The sequence below is a fragment of the Vulpes vulpes genome, chromosome 4, assembly GCF_048418805.1.
Source record: "Vulpes vulpes isolate BD-2025 chromosome 4, VulVul3, whole genome shotgun sequence".
Lineage (NCBI taxonomy): Eukaryota > Metazoa > Chordata > Mammalia > Carnivora > Canidae > Vulpes > Vulpes vulpes.
Window position 1 is genome coordinate 19001699 of NC_132783.1, and position 19120 is coordinate 19020818.

Consider the following 19120-nt stretch of genomic DNA (forward strand, 5'->3'; position numbering starts at 1 on the left):
CTAAAGGTGGCGCTAAACCGCGGAGCCACCTGGGCTGCCCTAGAAAATAATTTTTTAAAAGAATGGAAAAAATAGAAAAGAGCTGGAAAAAATAAAATTGAAAGGCTAAAATATAATAAAAGAACCACTGTTTTCCCCCAGAGCTGAAATTTTGCAGTTTCTAGGATCAGTAAACTTGGTGCTAACTGGCTGTTCCTGCTGGTCCTCTGGAGGGGGGTTCTCTTGTGCTCTTGTTCTCTTGTGTTGTATTGGTTCTCAGGTGTCCTTGCCCTGGTGGAACTGCACTCCCCTTGCTAGAGGACTGGGCTCAGTGTGAGTGGCCCCAGATTGCACTATGTGGTACCTGGGCACTATGTTTTGTTCCCTGAAGCCTTTCAGCATGGACGGGCAGAATGAATATGACAGCACCCCTGTCTTTATCCCCCTACTCTTCAGCGCACCCCCAAGGAAATGCAGTCCTCATTCTTGTCTCCCTTGTTTCCAACCGAACTCTGTATTCACCCAGCCTTTGACCAAGCACTGTTATCTCAGACACGTGACCCCATTGGAGTCTCTGAACTTTAGGGACCTGTGCTTCATGGAACAATGCCTGTCCATTCCTCCCAGGGCAGGGGCAGGGTGGGGTCTCCCTGGATTTCTGCCTTTTGCTGGGATCCTGATCAGAGAGTGGTCCCATGGCAATGCAGCGATTTGCAGTTTATGGCAACACTGTGCAGAAAGCCAGAACCTAGACTCACTGTTTTCAGCTGGCTTCCCGATCTGATGCCTGGGAACTCTGCCACACTGAGGCACTCCCATTCTTCTTGTGACCCTGGGGATCCTGAGAATATTGTAGCACCTGGGACTGCACCCTCTTTTGCCACTTGAGCACCTTTAAACCAGGATGTAGCAGTTTTTTCCAGTTTTGCACTCTGCTGCTCTAGTACTTTGCGGCAGCCTCCTTAAGCAAGTTCCCTAACCTCCTCCATATCTTCCTATATATTGTCCCAGATTCACATCTCTGAACCTCTTACCTTCTAAAAAGTGGCCACTTTTCTATTTGTAAGATTGTAGCAATTCTTTTCTCTGAGTTCCCATTGATTTCCCAGGTGTTCAGAATGATTTGATAACTAACTAGTTGAATTCCAGGGACCAGGTGAAATTAGGGTCCCCTACTCCTCTGTCATCTCTCACACATCTCTTTTAAAATATTTAGCAACTATTTTCTTTGGGTTGTGTGGCTCAAATAGACACAATATTATAATGTATTTTGAATAAGACCTCTTTAGGGTTTATAACTTCTCTAGAATTATGGGTGGCTTCTATCCTGGAACTTCAACAATGAAACTAGATGCAGTTGGAAGTGCTTCAGTTGAAGCAGGGTCAGAGCATAAAACCTCTTCTCCCTTCTTGCCTTGAGCCTGCCTCTCCTCCTTCTTGGCAGCTTCTAGCGTACCCCTAGAAACACAGAGCTGTAAGGAACACTGATGGAAAGGCCTCAACCTGGCTCTTCTCTGGAGGGGCTTCCATAGTTTACTCTTCTGTGGTTCTCAGCCACAGCTTGTATAAGAATTCTGATTTTGACTATATTTAATTTGTTCCCTACTCTCCTACTATAAGGTGTGGTTGAAGATGAGGTAGGATTCAGAATTTGGTAAATTTGCTGATTGATATCTATCTGCTTAAGAAACATGTTGAATAAAACTAGAAACTTACAGGCTATATTTGGGCCAGTGGGCATCGATTGTTTGAATATGGCTTGTTTTATTTTTGGCATAGGAAATTAAGGACTTATAATGCTAGATTATTTTATAATATTTTAAAGCATTGTTTCAAATAATGGTTATATAAAGTAGTCTTTTTTTAATAATAGAATCTGCAAATGTCTATTTACATTTTTTTTTACCAACGTGGGAACAAATTCTTCAGAGAATAGCTATCATTAGATACTTTTATGCAATTATAGTTCATGATGCCATTTCCTAAATTAAAATAATCTTTTCATTTTTCTATATGTGAATATTCTGTTCTTTTTATTCTGTCTTTCCCATTGGGTCAGTTTTAAAATCACCATTACACTAGGGTGAAAACAAATGCAAGTCAAATTGTTCCCAATTTCTAATAATCATTTTTAGAAATAATGAGGTCTTGTTTCTATTTGAGTCACAAGACCCACACTGTGTACGTAGAAGGTGAGGGCAGAATTGAGTAGACACAGTGAGCACCATTCATGTCCAGAACAGAACTCATGTTCGGGAAAATAAGGTTGTATAAATAAGGTAAGATTGGAAGTAGAAGGCAATAAATAGTAAAACCAAAGCATTTGTTCCTCATCGAGTAGTCAAAGGAGACTTGCAGCATCTAATGCAAGAGCCATACATAGTAGAGATGGAAGCAGCAATGGAGGTAAATTGTAATAGTAGGATTTGGACTGTGTTATCTTAGAATTAGCAATATACACAGAAGGAACACTATCCAGAGATTTCTACATTTTAGGAAATCCATCTTCTAGAGGAAAGATAATAAAAATAGAGTATATTGAAGAAGTTTACTTGGTCATAAGCAACTATTGATAGCTAAGTGGCTTAAGAGAAAGGAAGGTACCAGAAGGATGTGGGAGGCTCATAGAATCCGTGTAAAGCTGGAGGAGTGGGTCTGTTACTGAGGAACCAAGGTTCCTCAGAAGTCAGCAGCAGTAACTAAGCTGTGGTCCGTTAACACTCAAGATCCAGTGAACATAGCACTGTAGCACCTCAATCCCCCCTTCCACTTTTGTTGCATTCTTTCAACAGATTCAAAGAATTGATGTAAATTTGGAACATTGGAAGCTGGTAGATTCTTTGTGAGAATTCTTTGTCTTCCCTAGCAGGGCTGCTTACCTTATCTGCCCACATAGGAGAGAGTTTATGTACCAGAGGAGATTGTGTTGCTGCTAGAAAATACAGGTGGAGCCTGGATAATCGAATTATGAGAAACAGCCATTCCAAGCAGACTCTAAGAAACACAAGCTGATATTAAGATCAGATAATCCGATAAGGAAAAAAGGGAAGGACATTCCAAGAAAACAGTGGTCTATATAGGGAATTCTAGGATTACCTCAGTTTAAAATTGCCCTTTATAGGAAGAAGTGTCACAAATGACACATTCTTGCAAAGTAGCTCAGACCTGGGAATTTACATTGGGAAGACTAAAATGTAGAACAAGCTGACTAAAGAGTCATCAGAGAGATTACCAGTGCAAGGAGCTGAAAAAGGAAGGGAGGGTTGGAAATTTAATGAAGGGCAGAGAAAAAAAAATACAAACTCTTCAATACCTATGTTGCTTTAGTCTTCTAGACCTTGGAAAATGATTCCTGGGTGGCTTAGTCCATTAAGCATCTGACTTTGGTTTCAGCTCAGGTCATGATCTCAGGGTCCTGGGATCAAGCCTGTGTGGGACTCCTGCCTCAGTACAAACTCTGCCTGAGATTCTCTTTCTCCGTCTTCTTCTGCCCCTCCCCCTATTTGCATTTTAAATAAATAAATAAATAAAATCTTTTAAAAAAACCCACTGAAGATAATTTCTTAGAGTATTGGTTGAAGAAATGTCAGAAGTAATAAGTTGGGCAAATGGTGTCTGGATGCATTAGAAGGGTAAGATAATGGATTATAGAGTTACTATAGCTGGGTGCAAAGTTCTCAAGTGGATTTTTAAACCAGATTATTAGACATTTATGAGACTAGAAAACTCCCAGATAGCATAGGTGTGTTAAGATAAGTGAAGGTGACACAGTGAAAAGGACTGGAGTCAGATGACATAGGCACAAACACTCATCTGTCAATAAACAACTCTGTGGACATGAGCAAATCACTTGAGTTTTTTGAGCTGCATTATTTCTTTCTGGGAAATGCTATAAAACTAGATGTCCTCTAGTGGGTAGTTTAGAATCCATCCACAAAGAATCTGTTAGCTCTGCATGTACCAAATTTACCTCAATTCTTTTAACTAGGTTTCTGGATGATAAAGAGCTTCCATTTATTAAAGAACACATCCTGTGCTGGGTATTATGTGATTTTATAAAGCACACACATCAGTCCTATGACAAATGGGTGTTATTAATCCCTTTTAGCAAATAATGAAATTGAGGCTCAGAGTGCTAACTAATAGATAAGGTGAATCAGGATCAGAGTTTGTTTTGATAGCAGGGAATCAGTTGACCAATTTCCCATTGCTATTATGTTAGATAAGATGAATATATTTAGGATGGATAACACTACCATGAGGTAACACTACAGTGGACATTACCATAATAATTCTTACTTGTTTGGATACTTACACCTAAATGATGTTGATAATGAGTCCATGTTTTTTTCTTTTTTAAAAAAATTTATTTATTTATTCATGAGAGACAGAGAGAGAGAGAGAGAGAGAGATACGGGCAGAGGGAGAAGCAGGCTCCCTGTGGGGAGCCCCATGTGGGACCAGATCCCAGGACCTCAGGATCACGCCCTGGGCGGAAGGCAGGTGCTAAACTGCTGAGCCACCCAGGGATCCCCAAGTCCATGTTTTTTTCATGGAAAGGTTCTTCTGGTGTTTTTTTTTAACCTCAGCCTATCTAACTATTTTTTAAAAATAAACAACTTGGTTGAAAGAATAGAAGAAACTCATCAGACTTTTTAAAAATGACAAAGGAGAAATATTCAGATGAATAATTTATTCACATATACCTCTATTCAAATATCACATCTGAAACAGGATTTAAGGTAATGATCAGTATTCAGTGAAATACATTAGTATTGAAAATAAATTTGTTCATTTAGCATATAAACTATCTTGCTAGACAAAGAAACTTTGAGCAGGGTTAGGATTTGGGAAATTGGAACAGAGGCTGAGAGTGAGGGTGATTGGCTTTTGGATTAAAAATTGGAACTTCCAAAAAGGACTGGAAAGGTCGTATCTACAGTGATATCTGAATGCATTTCTTTCTCAGTCACAAAAATCTTAGATTAACAATAATTTTCTATAAGAAAGCAACAATTTTCTATTAAACAGTTTACTTCAGGTTGATTTCAAGTATAAAAGAAACCAACCATTGAAAATTCTAGCACCAAAGGCTGATGTAAATTTTAGTTACAGTCACAGAAAAAGGTTTTCAGACCCAAAGAGGCAATATACTCCTGCAGTTTCTGCTTTAGCCAGACCTCATCTTGAGGACAGTGGGTTTCCTTCCTTTAGGACCATATAGTTACTAACCAGAGAAAGTCACGGAAGATGTGCAAGAAATTGAAAGGTCTGATTAGTGTGTCAAATGGGAAACAGCTGGGCCAACCAGAAAAGACTTAAGAGTGACATGAAAGCTTCTTTCAAATATATGAAGAGCTGATGTCTGGAAAAGATGGTTGGTTAGTTCTAAAACTCTAAGAAATAGAAAATGAAACTGGAAGAAGTGGGTGGAATTATTAAAAAAAAAAAAAAAACAGTTTCTCCAGTGAGAGCCTTCCTAAAGTTGAATGGAGGCACTTCTAGAGGTTTAAAAGCCTCCTGGGTTACTCATTATCTTCAATTCAGTGAATGTTGGTTGAGAGCCCTCTTGTGCCATGCCAAATGCTTGAAGTGTATCAGTGAGGAAAACAGACAAGAATCCTTGCTCTTGCAGTGTTTACATTTTGGAAGGCATGGGGTAACTTTTAATAAATAATGAAACCAATCAATAAATTATGTAATCTGTTGGAAGGTGAAAGGGTTTTGGAAAAAGAGTAGAATAAGAGACAAGGGATGAGAGGAGGTGGAAGGGGAATGGGACAGACCTCAGTCACAGATACGCTGTCAGAGCAGGTCAGCCTCATTGAGAAGGAGGCATCTGAGCAAATACTTTGATGAATGGTGTGAGAGAGTTCTCTGGGGGAAGATCATTCTAGGCAGAAAAGAAGAGCCAAATATTGGCCTGAGACGGGAGTATGCTGGCAAGGAAGCCTCCTCTGCAGGTGCTCAAGCAGAGCCTGGCAGAGCGTCTGTGAGAGAAGCTGAAATGACAGCTTCTGGCTTTGGGGAGAGCTTGCACTCACTCCATGACTTCTGAGGTCTCTTCCAACTTTTCATATTCTCTGATCTTCTGATTTTCTGATAATTCAGAGTAATTAATTTGATAGTGATGAGGCGGATAGGTTCAAGAGCAGAAATACCAGACCAGGGTTGCAAATAAATGATGAAGGGGCAAGACAGATAGTGTGAACATTTCAAAATACTGTCAATGTGTTCACATATTTTAAGAAGATTCTGTAAATCACAAAAAGCATGTTTGCAGACCAAATCTTGCCCAGGGGCCATCAGTTTAAGACCTTTGCATTAGAGAAAGCGAAATCAGTTACAGGGTGTAATGATGTAATCCACATGTAAGGTCATGGACAGAAAGTCAAAGGAGAATAAAAAATAAAAAAAGAAATATGAATCTGATGAGAATTCTTCTTTTGTTATAATTTGGCAGAGAACCAAAAAGGAAGAAATAATCCACGATTACTGTGTAGTTGACACTCCAGGAGACCAATTCACACTGACTTTGCTCTTTCTTGGACAAGACTCATGTTGATTTTTTTTTTTCTGTCTATTATCAATGATCAGATACTTACTTGCCTTTTCATTGTCCTCTTACATGTAATCACCTATAATTTAGGAACTTCGAGAAAATATCAGCCAGTTCAACCTTTCTCGGTTATTTTGAGTCTATAATGCGATTATGTAGTCCTAAAAATTTTGAACAGAGGCTCAGAATTAATGGCAACAATTACAAAAACACAGAGAAAACTTCTATTCATGATTTTACCTTTTCCTGTTTCCTTGCTGCAGGTGCCTTCATTTGCAAGATGCTGCCATTTGTCCAGTCTACTGCTGTCGTGACAGAAATTCTCACCATGACCTGCATTGCTGCAGAAAGGCACCAGGGACTTGTGCATCCTTTTAAAATGAAGGGACAATACACCAACCGGAGAGCTTTCACCATGTTAGGTGAGGAGGCACCAGTGGCAGTACTGCCGGTCTTTATTACAGAACACAGAGAATTTCTTCAAGGTGAATCATATTGAGGAACCAGACTAGTAGCTTCTTGTTGAGCTTGTAGGCATGCGGTACAACTGGGATTTTAGGTGTCTCCCCATTTACCTTGACCCCCACTCCTTTTCACCTTTAGGCCTACTCCCACACTTAAAATCTCATTTCAGCCTTACTTTTTCAGTTTAAGTCTTAACTTTTTAACACTACTTTCAGCTAATTTAAGATAACCTTTTAGTGGCATTACCACATTAACATTTATTAGATTAGGAAACTGTCATCCTGAGGTAAGAGGCATCTGAGCTAAAATGCCCTTCTTAGAGCAGATAGCTTTTGATAGGGGAAGGAAAGGTGCTTTTTAGAAAGGTAGAGAACAAGGGTGCTGCTCAGAGGTGACCCCAATGGTCACAACAGCAGAAAGCCACCAGGGTCATGAGAACCCTGGGTGCTGAGTGCTGGAGACACCTGGTGAAGACAAATTCCATCCACTTTGTAATTTTGCTCCAGGCATTTCTGAATCCTCGGCTTGCTGTCAGTGGTCTTGAGTCAGCAAGTCATGATGAGCAGGTACTTCTTGACAGGTGGTGACCTCGAAGCAACATCCTAAAGCCTAGCACAATAAGATGGAAACATTTCTCCATTTGATAGTTATAATCGAGCCATTTAAAATCTTAATGCACTTCCCAGTTGTTTGAATGTCTGATAGCTAACCAATGAAAGGTTAAGGGAGTGACAAATGCAATAACCAAAAAGAGCAATTTTTACTAATATCTTGAGAGGAATGAGTAAATATTTGTTTCTGCTGTTGGAATTTAGCCAGTGTGGGAAAGAATTCCTGAAGGCTTTGGAATGCCAAATAGTGAGAAAACAGGGAAAATATTCCTTAGTTTTAGTTAGTTTCAAATGTATGGCACATCCTACCTACAAAGAATTCAAAGGCCTCATCTCCCTTTTAATAATTGACATCTTTCCGCTTCACAATATCTGAAAAGCATGTGTGGATGTGGAAAGCAGGTGAGAAAAGGCATACATGGAGGAGAGAAGTTATTAAAAAAGGAAAGAGAGGAAGAGAGTTTCAATATCTGAAGGCAAAGTCAGTAACAGGCAGTCCTGGAACTTTCGACTCAAAAAAGTCATGAGAGACAGAAAAGATTTTAAACCAAGAAGGCTCGTCTCCCTGTAGGGCTTTTGTGCAGTGTTGCCTGATGTCTCTCTAGCTCTGTTACACTAGGAACCAGTCTTGTCTTCATGCCCAGGACCTCCTAGCTGAAACTGCCTTGCCCCCATCAGCAGCGACCTGCTAGACTCACTTACCCATGGGTTCACAGATTATACCAGTAATATGAATCTAACCCTGGCCCTTCTCTCCCTGAATGGGCAGTAGAGCCAGAAGGATTGGCAATGAGCTAAGCCAATTAGATTCATTTCTACTAAAGACCGGAAAAGTAATTGGGCAGAAGATAGCATAATGAGATACTGATTGGACCAAAACGGAATAGATGTGTGTGGTGATGTAAAGAAAGATTGATTTATGAGTCTTAGAACTATCTGGAATCTTTGAATAATAATGACTTTAAAAAATATTTTATTTATTTATCCATGAGAGACACAGAGAGAGAAGCAGAGACACAGGCAGAGGGAGGAACAGGCTCCCCATGGGAGGCCTAATGTGGGACTCGATCCCAGGACTCTGGGATCATGACCTGAGCCAAAGGCAGATGCTCAACCACTGAGCCACCCAGGTGCCCCTAATAATGACTTTTTATAGGCAGTGTCAGTTCATGTGTTTCCTTATGAGAAACACCAGTTACAGTTTAAGTGAGTCTCCGTTTCTTGAAACCCAAGGCAATACACTGTTTTCTCACTGGTGTTACCCAATACAGAAAAAACAAGAAGAGTTTGAGCTAATAAATTGCTCTCAGAATTGATGTTGGGTCTCTTGGTTCTAGCCTCATCCTAATCTATTCAGATTCTCTTTTGTGTGTGGCTGAGGGCACATCATTAAAGCAATTCTCCCAACAAAACGTGGAGGACAGGGAATTTGGAAAGAGCACTCTGATTTCTGATGTTTTTTTTTTTTTTAATTTTTATTTATTTATGATAGTTACACACACAGAGAGAGAGAGAGGCAGAGGGAGAAGCAGGCTCCATGCACCAGGAGCCAGACGTGGGACTCGATCCCAGGTCTCCAGGATCGCGCCCTGGGCCCAAGGCAGGCGCCAAACCGCTGCGCCACCCAGGGATCCCTGGTTTCTGATATTTTAAGTGTTTTTGTAAATAAGGAAATAATACTCATGTTGTGATGCTTAAGACAAATTTTACTCAATTTTAAGAAGAGATTGTAGCTGGTGATCTATATCATGTCTGACAACCAAACAGCAGGTGCTTGATCAACACCTACTAAGGGCCAGTAATTTTCCTTGGACTCGTATTTGGGGAAACAAACAAACCAAATTGCATTGTCTTTGCCCTCAGTGATCTTAGGGGAAGTTGAGAAGAAACAACCAAGGGCAACAGGATGCCACTCTAGACGGCACATGGAGACAACGGCCAATTAGCAGTCAGTTCTATCTGGAAATGATGGTGGACTTCAAAGATTTCCTAGAGAAAGTGACTTTTGAGTCAAGTCCTGGAAAATGAGTTCACAGATAGATGTTGGGAAAAGGGTACTAATCCAGAGTGACACTGTAGGGCACAGAGCAGCACAATGCATTCTGGGATATGAGGGCTGAAGGCAACTCTGTAAATTCTTCAGTACAGGACCCTGGTTTGAAGAACATGGACAGAAATGTAAGAGGAGAGAGAAGCAAGTAAGAGAACCTCAGGGACCATGTTAAGGGTTTGAGTTTTATCTTATAGGCACTGAAATACTAGTCAGGATTTTTTTTAAATGTTTAAGGAGTTTTAATTAAGCATTTTAAAATGGTTCAGGAAGACTACTCCAGCAGCAGTTTTGAGGATAGTGAAAGAGTGGCTGTGAGAACATGTAGGCCACTGCACTGTTCCAGGGCAGAGATGATCACATATAAGGAGTCTTTATGCTTAGACCATCTGCTTTATGGCATAAGCATGCATGTGTTTTGCTTCGCTGACTGAACCATATTCTCATGATTTTAATGTCTTGGCAGGTGTGGTCTGGCTGGTGGCAGTCATCGTTGGATCGCCCATGTGGCACGTGCAACGCCTTGAGGTAGATTCAGCACTGGGGTTGATTATTGAAAGTCCTTTATTGAGATGTTTCCCAGCCCTCTCAATGATAATCCATTTTCTTCCTGCAAATGTGTATGACCCCAGCTACTGGAAGAGTTTCACTGGAAACTTTTCAAGTGCAATGATTTGTTTTGAGACTCCCCCGCCCCCCCCCCCCCCCCCCCCCCCCCCCGTGTATCTAGTTCTCCCTTGATCTTATATTGTTAAGACTTTCATGCTTACAAGAAGATTCACCAGGATCACTTTGTACATTTTCTTGCCAGCTGAGCATGCCTGTCCTAGTGACCTCCAGAATCTTACTACATTTTAAGAGTTCAGTGGTTGCTCTAGATTTTTTTACATTTTGAAATCACATTAAGAATTTGTCATTAATTATCTGCGTATGAATTGATTCTCCTTCATAAGTTCTTTCTTATCTGCCTCCCATATATTAACAAATTGAAATTTGAATTGGAACATGACACAGGATCATTTCATCTGAACTCTCTCCTTCCCTCCCACCTTTATCAGATGGGCCCAGCATTGCGTGGGGATTCACAGTGGAGGGAGCACCGTGCTGTTTTTAGCGACCCAGTCTGTCTGATGGGGCATGCATACTTCAGTATCCCCTGCCTAAGTGATCTAGCCCAGACAGTAGCCTTCAAAGGCAGTAGGGGGTTGTTCACACGCCACTAAGATAATTTTTTGAACCATCTATCCTCTTTATACCTTTTCATTTATTTTTATTTTTTTTCTTTATACCTTTTTAAATTGATATAAGCAAATGTGAAATTTTACTGGATACGCGATGTCCACTGGCAAGGATAGTAAATGAGCCCTCAGGAGAGGGCACGTTTAAAATATGATTTGATTTTTTTTATGTAACCAGTATACTGAATGATCTGGACTCGGGTGAGAGTAGGAGGTAATTTTATTCTGTCCCTTGCTACCTTTAAAAATGTGATCTGAGGACTTCCTAGTACTCTGACCCAATGTTGTGGATGCAGCCCCGAGCAGGCCCTGTTACTCTTCCAGCCCATGCAGAGAGCAACATTCCTCTGGTGACTTGCAGTCACAACAGTGTTAGTTCTGTTATTAAAACGCCCAGTGTCATAATCACATAAATCTACACTCTCAATTGATGCAAAATGTCTCCCTCTCCTCAGCTTGTGCTGTTTTAGGAAAGGGGGCACGATCCCCTTCCTCTCGGCTTCCTTATTGTGCATTTCTCTTTTTCCATTCAATTAACTGCCTCTGGCTCCTTGCGCAGTGGTGAGAAGGGTAGGAAGAGGAAGGGGCAGGTGTCCTTGGGTATTGTGCTCTCTGCAGGTGACTGTTGCCCATGATCAATTCTTTACTTGTGGGGTTTTCCAAAGATAACAACACTGAGGCTTCTGACTGTTATTCCTTTCTCCAGCAGGCTGCTCATCAAGACCTTTGAGCTTCCACACATAGTTGTAGGTGGTCTGTTCTTTTCTTCAAGGCTGTCCTTATCCCATTAGGAATCCTGTACCAATGGAGTCCTCTCATAAGTGACCCAACCTAGTACTCATTTGTGGGGTCCCTTCCTGGCTCATAGACACAAGGGGATTTGTCTATTTTTAAAATAAAATTATTTTATCATATGCTCTAAATATAGTTTAAATATGTAACTTATTTACTTTGTAGAAAATGCATATGTAACTGGCAAAGCTGCTCCTCACTATCAGCCAAATCAGCCAAATCAAATTTCTGTCAGGAAGAAGTGTGATTTCATTTTTCATACCAGATAAATGTATTAATATGCATCCCCACAGCTCCCTTGTCACTTCTAAATTTCTACTAGAGAGAGTGTGTGTGAGCATGCACAAAGCCTGAATTTCTCACCTGGATGAAACAAAGCGCCCCCGAGTTCACCATTTCCACCTAATGAAGTTCTCTTTGCTCTGCTGTCACTGGGCTCTTTCTCAGGAGAGATGTATTTGACAATATTCAGGGCATGGAAGTAACAACGTGGTTAAATTAAAATTGTCATCATTTCTGTCCTTTCACTGTGAATTCACAACATTTCAATACCTGTCAAAGCACCTTTTTTTCTAATGCCAAGCTTTACCCTGAATAGAAATATGTTTAAGATAGGGAAAAGCACGAAGCCCTATCATGTATTTATGGTTTCTTGATCAAGGTGGCTTCACTGACATCAGTAATTCAAACCACCTCCTTTTTCAATGCCTCATTGTAAGAGACCTGACATACAGATAGGGAGAAGAGGAGTTAGAAACAAGAAACTGGGAATGGAGAGCCAGCACAATGCTCAGTCTCAGACTTCTCCTAGGTAGTAGGATTTTTCAAGACTTTTTAAAATTAATTAATTAATTAATTTTAGAGAGCGTTAGAGAGCGTGAGCAGGGGGAGGGGCTGAGGGAGAAGGAATCCTAAGCCGACTCCCTACTGAGCACAGAGCTTGACTCAGAGTCAGATCCAGGACCCTGAGATCATGACCTGAGCCAAAATCAAGAGTCAGGGATCCCTGGGTGACGCAGTGGTTTAGCGCCTGCCTTTGGCCCAGGGCGCGATCCTGGAGGCCCGGGATCGAATCCCACGTTGGGCTCCCGGTGCATGGAGCCTGCTTCTCCCTCTGCCTGTGTCTCTGCCTCTCTCTCTCTCTCTCTCTCACTGTGTGCCTATCATAAATAAATAAAAATTAAAAAAAAAAAAAACAAAAACAAAATCAAGAGTCAGATGCTTACCTGACCGAGCCACCCAGGCATCCTGAGGTAGTAGAATTTTAGTGAACTGTATGGTTGTGAATAGAAGATCTGAAACTGGCTCCCTTAAAACCATCTGCCCATGGTGTTTTGCTTGTCCCCAGAGCAGCATGCACCTATTTGGAGACTGCTAGTATAGCTTATGCTTTAAGATGTGCCAATATGTTGCCCCCATGGTTGTTGCCCTTTGCGGCCTTTGCCTACATGGAATCAGAATGAATTTCACTTTATATCCTGTTCGCAGGGAGTTTGGATCTTCAAATTATTATAAGTGTTTTCATCTCTTGTTGTATTTGTAAAAAACACCTAGATTAGAGCTTGAATTCTCTTACCTTTGATGAGTATACCAGAAAGCTTTCTCCCCAATTCAATTGACTAAAGATTGGTGATAAAATTTGCAGGAATGAAGGAAGAAATAAGTCTAAGACCTAGGTTTTCTTCATCTGGAAAGCTTTAACTAAAATGGCAATAGTTTTGCTAAATTCTCTTTTGTTCTTATTATCTAGATAAATGACTCTTGAATAGGCTTTGCTTAGTTTGTCCCTTATTAGCATTTGCTATTATTACTGATATTATTATTAATAATATTTTGAACTCATGAGTCTGTCAGAAATAGTGTTAATAAAGAGACATTGCCTTTCTGTAAAATATCTACCTCAAAGGCTTATAGCTGAGTCTGAATATTTGTAGACTGACAATAGTTTGAATCCCAATTTCTTATTCATCTCAGAATCTTTTTTTTCATCTCAGAATCTTAAAGCTATCAGTTACCGTTCTAAAATCTTTATAAGCAATCTGATTGTTCCAATCTGAAATAGCAGTAACAGAATATAGGCGTTCAGTACCCATCAATTCAAAGACATCTGATGCCTTGTCAAAATTTGACTCTTCAACAATTGAGGAAGCAAAATAATGTAACATTAAAGTAGGTGGCATGCAAGTACAAAATATTGTTTTCATACATACTTTGGTTATTGCAGTATATTATTTATCTGGAAATAATGTTCTTTATCTGGACTGTATACATACACATTTTGGTCAAAGAGTATAGCTCTTTCCCTGAATTGGAAAATTATGGCTCTAAGGTAAAAAGTTCAGAAAGATTAAAAAAATAAACAAGCTATTGATCTCAATTCTACTTAAAAATAGAAAAGGAAAAAAATAAAAATAAAAAAGGCAGTATAAAACCATTAAGAATATAAGAAATGAATGAAATGGAAAAATGACACTTCACAGCAAAAGAACAATCAAAATTGTATCTCACCTGAATATGTACCCACAGTAAATACATAGGATCTGAAAAATGCAGCCTTACAATACAACTTGGCTGCTTTCTGTTTTTTTGTTTTTTTTTTTGATGGTGACTCTGGCTCCTCTAACTGAATTGTTCTTATGTTAAAGATTAAGTATGATTTCTTATATGAAAAAGAACACATCTGCTGTTTGGAAGAGTGGGCCAGCCCTGCACACCAGAAGATCTATACCACCTTCATCCTCGTCATCCTCTTCCTCCTGCCTCTTATGCTGATGCTTATCCTATACAGTAAAATTGGTTATGAACTTTGGATAAAGAAGAGAGTGGGGGATTGCTCAGTGCTTCGAACTATTCATGGAAAAGAAATGTCAAAAATAACCAGGTCTGTTTAATGAAATATTCACCTCTGTTTAAAATATTTATAATTAGTCAGGCTTGAAGGAGCAGTTGCCAGGGATCTCTGAATTCCTGGGAAATTTAGCCAAACTGCCATTTGTAATTTGTGTTTAGGGCATGGGCTGACTTTGAACTTTGGAGCTTTTAGGTATGGCAGGAATTTAGATAATTCTTACATTTTCATCTACATGTCAGTATGACATGGTAGGAAGAACTGTGGTGTTCTCCCCACCACACCAGACACTTGGTGTGGATGAGTCTCTTTAATCCTAGGGCTCCTGCTTTCTTCATGGGTACCAGGGAGCTTAATAAATATCCATCCTCACTTCCTCCTACCCAAAAGTGATGCTAAAATACATGAGATATGTATGAAAGTTCTTTGGTGACCAGAGTATTCTATTTACTTTAAATTATTATTATTGACATAATAATAAGACCTTTCTTTTCTGATCATATTCATTAATACAAATTTTAAACCTAATTTACTGATATGGTACTTGTAGTCAATATGGCTTATTTTATAATCTACATGGAATGGCTATTAAACGCAAAAACCAAAACCAAAGCCTTATGTTTTGTGGGGCGGTATTTTCTCATTTCTTCAAGTGTGCAGCGACCTCTAGTGCCCAGTTTGTACGAAGCAATCCTCCCTGTCTGCAGAGTGCTGGACTGTTGAGAACCTTGGGACTTAACTGCTTGAGCTCTCCCACTTCCTCAGAAGAGTGCTCTTCAACATAAAGCGAATAAGGGCTTAAGCACTGAGTTAAGCTGCCTAACTTTGAGTCCACACTAACCCTTACAGTTTAAATGCCTTGGGTATCTGACTGGTCGTCTGACTTTGCAAGTTACTTAACCTTCTGTGCCTCAGTTTCTGCATCTGTCAAATGGCTTACTGAGAAGATGAATGATATAATCCCTGGAAAGCATCTAGCAGAGTGCTAGACATATCATGAGCATACATCATAAGGATGTTTATAATATGAGAAATATAGGGATGAGGTAATAGCAATGGGAACAGACGAGAAACAGCCCACAGTTTTCCTATCATGAGCTATATTAATATTTGAAAAATTATGGTTGAGAGATTTAGGCTCAACCCTTATTTAATAATTTTGATATTTGACAAATTTGCCAAGAAGTTAACTAATACAATATAATCTTTATGGGTCCAGGAAGAAGAAGCGAGCTGTCATTATGATGGTGACAGTGGTGGCTCTTTTTGCTGTGTGCTGGGCACCTTTCCATGTTGTTCACATGATGATGGAATACAGTAAGTGCTTTTCATTCTCATTTGGTAAGACTCCTAGTTCATTTCCTGTTAGATGGACAATGAATCATTGAAATTTGTTGCTATTCACTTGGGTAATCAAATAGCAAACATTTAATGGGTTTCTTTCATGTTTTCAAGACCCACCAGATCATTACATGGTAGATAATTATGTATGACTTTGACCAAATATTTAATAATTACAGAAGGTACAGAAACATTTTGGAGAGTCTTCTTTCATGCTATGATTTGCTGTTCTCCCAAAGCCATTCAAACTGGGGAAATGTTCTCCATTTTTTCTCCAAATCCTATGAATTTTCTGTTTAGATTTAGAATATTGACTTGAACCACGTGAATTTAATAACACCTATGATTTCAGCCAGATCCTCAGTGTATTACCTTTGATAATCTGAGACTTAAGATGATTCTCAGGTGATTGTGTTTCTATAACACAAGCAAACATTTGAATGGTAACTGCTGCTTCCAGTTTATATGAAGCTTGGAATCAAATTGAAATGCAGTAAGCTCCCTAAATTTGTGCTGGGTGCCAGGCTGTGCTTGTGAGCCAAGACTCTCCAAGAATGAGGACTCATCACAGAGCTTATTTTTCTTCAGACATCAGATGGCTCTTCCCAAAATTGTCTTCAGAGTTTTTCACACCTTTAGTCACTTGTTAAAGTATAAGTGTTCTGTAAAGATAGATTATAATTTTATTTCGTGCTCATTAGAACATAATACATTCTATATTATTACTTTTTATTTCAGGCAATTTTGAAAAGGAATATGATGATGTCACAATCAAGATGATTTTTGCTATAGTGCAAATAATTGGATTTTCCAATTCCATCTGTAATCCCATTGTTTATGCATTTATGAATGAAAACTTCAAAAAAAATTTTTTATCTGCAGTTTGTTATTGCATAGTAAAAGAAACCTTATCTCCAGCACGTAGACATGGAAATTCAGGAATTACAATGATGCAGAAGAAAGCAATATTTTCCCGAAGAGAGAATCCTGTAGAGGAGACCAAAGGAGAAGCATTCAGTGATGGCAACATTGAAGTCAAATTATGTGAACAACCAGAGGGGAAAAAATATCTCAAATGACACCTTGCCCTGTTCAGTTCTGAACTTTCTGAGAATTCTGCTTTAGGCAGTGGGCACTAATTATAACACTGTTTTCATAATTAGTACCATTCATGGCTTAATCAGAAGAGAAAATTATTCGAGCAAAGGTTGAAGACTTTTTTATTCTCACAGTGATGAAAAGAAGGAAACAAACCATTTTTTCATTAAAAATATACATGAAAAAATATATATACATGAAAACACAGTTTTGAAAAATTAGTAAGCCATCCTTCTAGATTATAAAAATCAGCTTAAGGAAAAAACTTGTACAGAAATACATGTTCTTGGATAGTAGTTTTTCCCTCAATTCAGTCAATGTAATGTGACTCTTTTATTTTAAAGATTTGTTTATTTATTTTAGAGAGAAGACTGGGGAAGGGAGATGGAGAGAATTTCAAGGAGACTCCCCGTTGAATGAGGAGCCCAACAGTGAGCTCCATCTCAGGACTCATGAGATCGTGACCTGAGGCAAAACCAAAAGTTGGATGCTTAACTGACTGGGCCACCGAGGGGCCCCTGTAAGGTGACGTTCTATGTATTGCTAAATGAGATGAGAAAATAACTTAAAGATTAAACCTTCTCTCTTGAATGAGTTAATAGTTGAATACAGTAATGTAATTTTAAGTGCACTGTTGAAGCTTGGTGGTATAGTCTCTTGTAAATGAGGTCTGTCCTCAAAATGACAGATGAATGAGATTTAGAAGCATATGCCCCAGTTTGAGCCTCTCACAGCCCTACCATCCACCGCTGCCCTGATGACTGGCAAGCCACTGAACCACTTCTCATCTCTGTATTTTCCTTTGTGAACTGGGGTGGTCCTTCCTCTGCTTCACAGGGCTCCTGCCAGCACTTTATATTCTAAAGCACTCTCAAATTCAGAAACTTGTTCCAGGTCTCCCCTGGAGACCTGTTCCCTTTTGTTTCCTAAGAGTGGTCCTCTACCCTGTGCAGCTTTCCTCATGTATCTGGTTTGTAGCTCATTTCTCTATTCCAAAGAAGGATATTTCTGGGAACCTCATTTATAGGTTGACTGTAATATACATGCTCCAATCTATCTCAAATATTTCTATTTTTCAATCCCTTATTTCACTAGTGGAATGAAAGACTGTTATATAAAAGGATTTTTAGATACAGTTAGCAGATGAGAGAGAGAATGCGTTCCAAGCCCATGAGATTTTACTGTGCCCAAGATTGACCCCCAAGAGTGAGGCCAGGATGAACAACAGAATTCCCTACCCATTTTCCTTACCTGAGTCTCCCTTAAACTTAACCCGTCTTCTTTCCAATCTTCTCTTCTTACCCTCAAATGTCATGGAACCAGTGACTGCATCGCAGTGCCCTGTCACTTTCCCTTTAACATCTGAGATTCCCAAAGTCCATTCACAGCCTCTTGGCTAACATGTTTCTTCTGCCTCCAGTTTTCTAGCACTTACTCTTTCTTCCAGGAAGGCTAGAAAGGAAGAGAAGCTCAAGGATTCTCAGAGTATTTCACTTGGGAAGCTTCAAGGTTTGGGAACCCAGAGAACTCAGGCCATTGGGATCTTTCAAAATATAGACATTTAATTTTATAGGTGTGTCAATATAAGCATGGATCATGGTACAAAAATGAAACATTGCATGGTATTAAGAAAAAATGGCAATATGACAAGAAAATTAACAAAATCAAGAGAAGAAAACTGATGATTTGGTTTTTGTTGAAATGGATTTATGGGTTGTGTGTGTGCATCTTATTATGGCTAGATACCCTGGAGCAAAACAACAATTATCATTAAGCCATTAAAAATGAATCAGATTCTCTGCTTTTGATTGTCCTTATTTAATCAGAAAATATCCACCTGACTCTTCCTAAATTTGATGGACACATGCTCCAAATAGAGCTTGATGAAGAACAAATCACTGTTATTGACCATTTAATTTTTAAGGTTACAGATTTTTTAAATTTCCAAACATTGCTTGATCTAAAAACATTTAGATATTAAATTATAAATAGTTACTCTAAAATGTCCAGACATCCTATGAAAGATTTTTTCCCCTTCACATTGAATTAATGCCATTTCAGAAACAAAAATAGAGCACTTATTTTTTTGTCCTTTAAACATGCAATCTTCTTACTCTATTATATAGGTTTAGAAGAGAA

The 19120-nt window shown here is 39.2% G+C and overlaps 1 protein-coding gene across 1 annotated transcript in view; it reads left to right on the forward strand.

Moving 5' to 3' along the window:
- Nucleotides 1-18780, forward strand: part of QRFPR (pyroglutamylated RFamide peptide receptor) — a 52145-nt gene extending 33365 nt beyond the window's left edge. The window contains exons 2-6 of the mRNA XM_026016814.2: nt 6802-6960; nt 10131-10192; nt 14340-14575; nt 15762-15859; nt 16622-18780. Coding sequence (XP_025872599.2) covers nt 6802-6960; nt 10131-10192; nt 14340-14575; nt 15762-15859; nt 16622-16962 — 896 coding nt within the window. The 3' untranslated portion in view covers nt 16963-18780. The remainder of the gene's footprint in view (nt 1-6801; nt 6961-10130; nt 10193-14339; nt 14576-15761; nt 15860-16621) is intronic.
- The last annotated feature ends 340 nt before the right edge of the window (nt 18781-19120 follow it).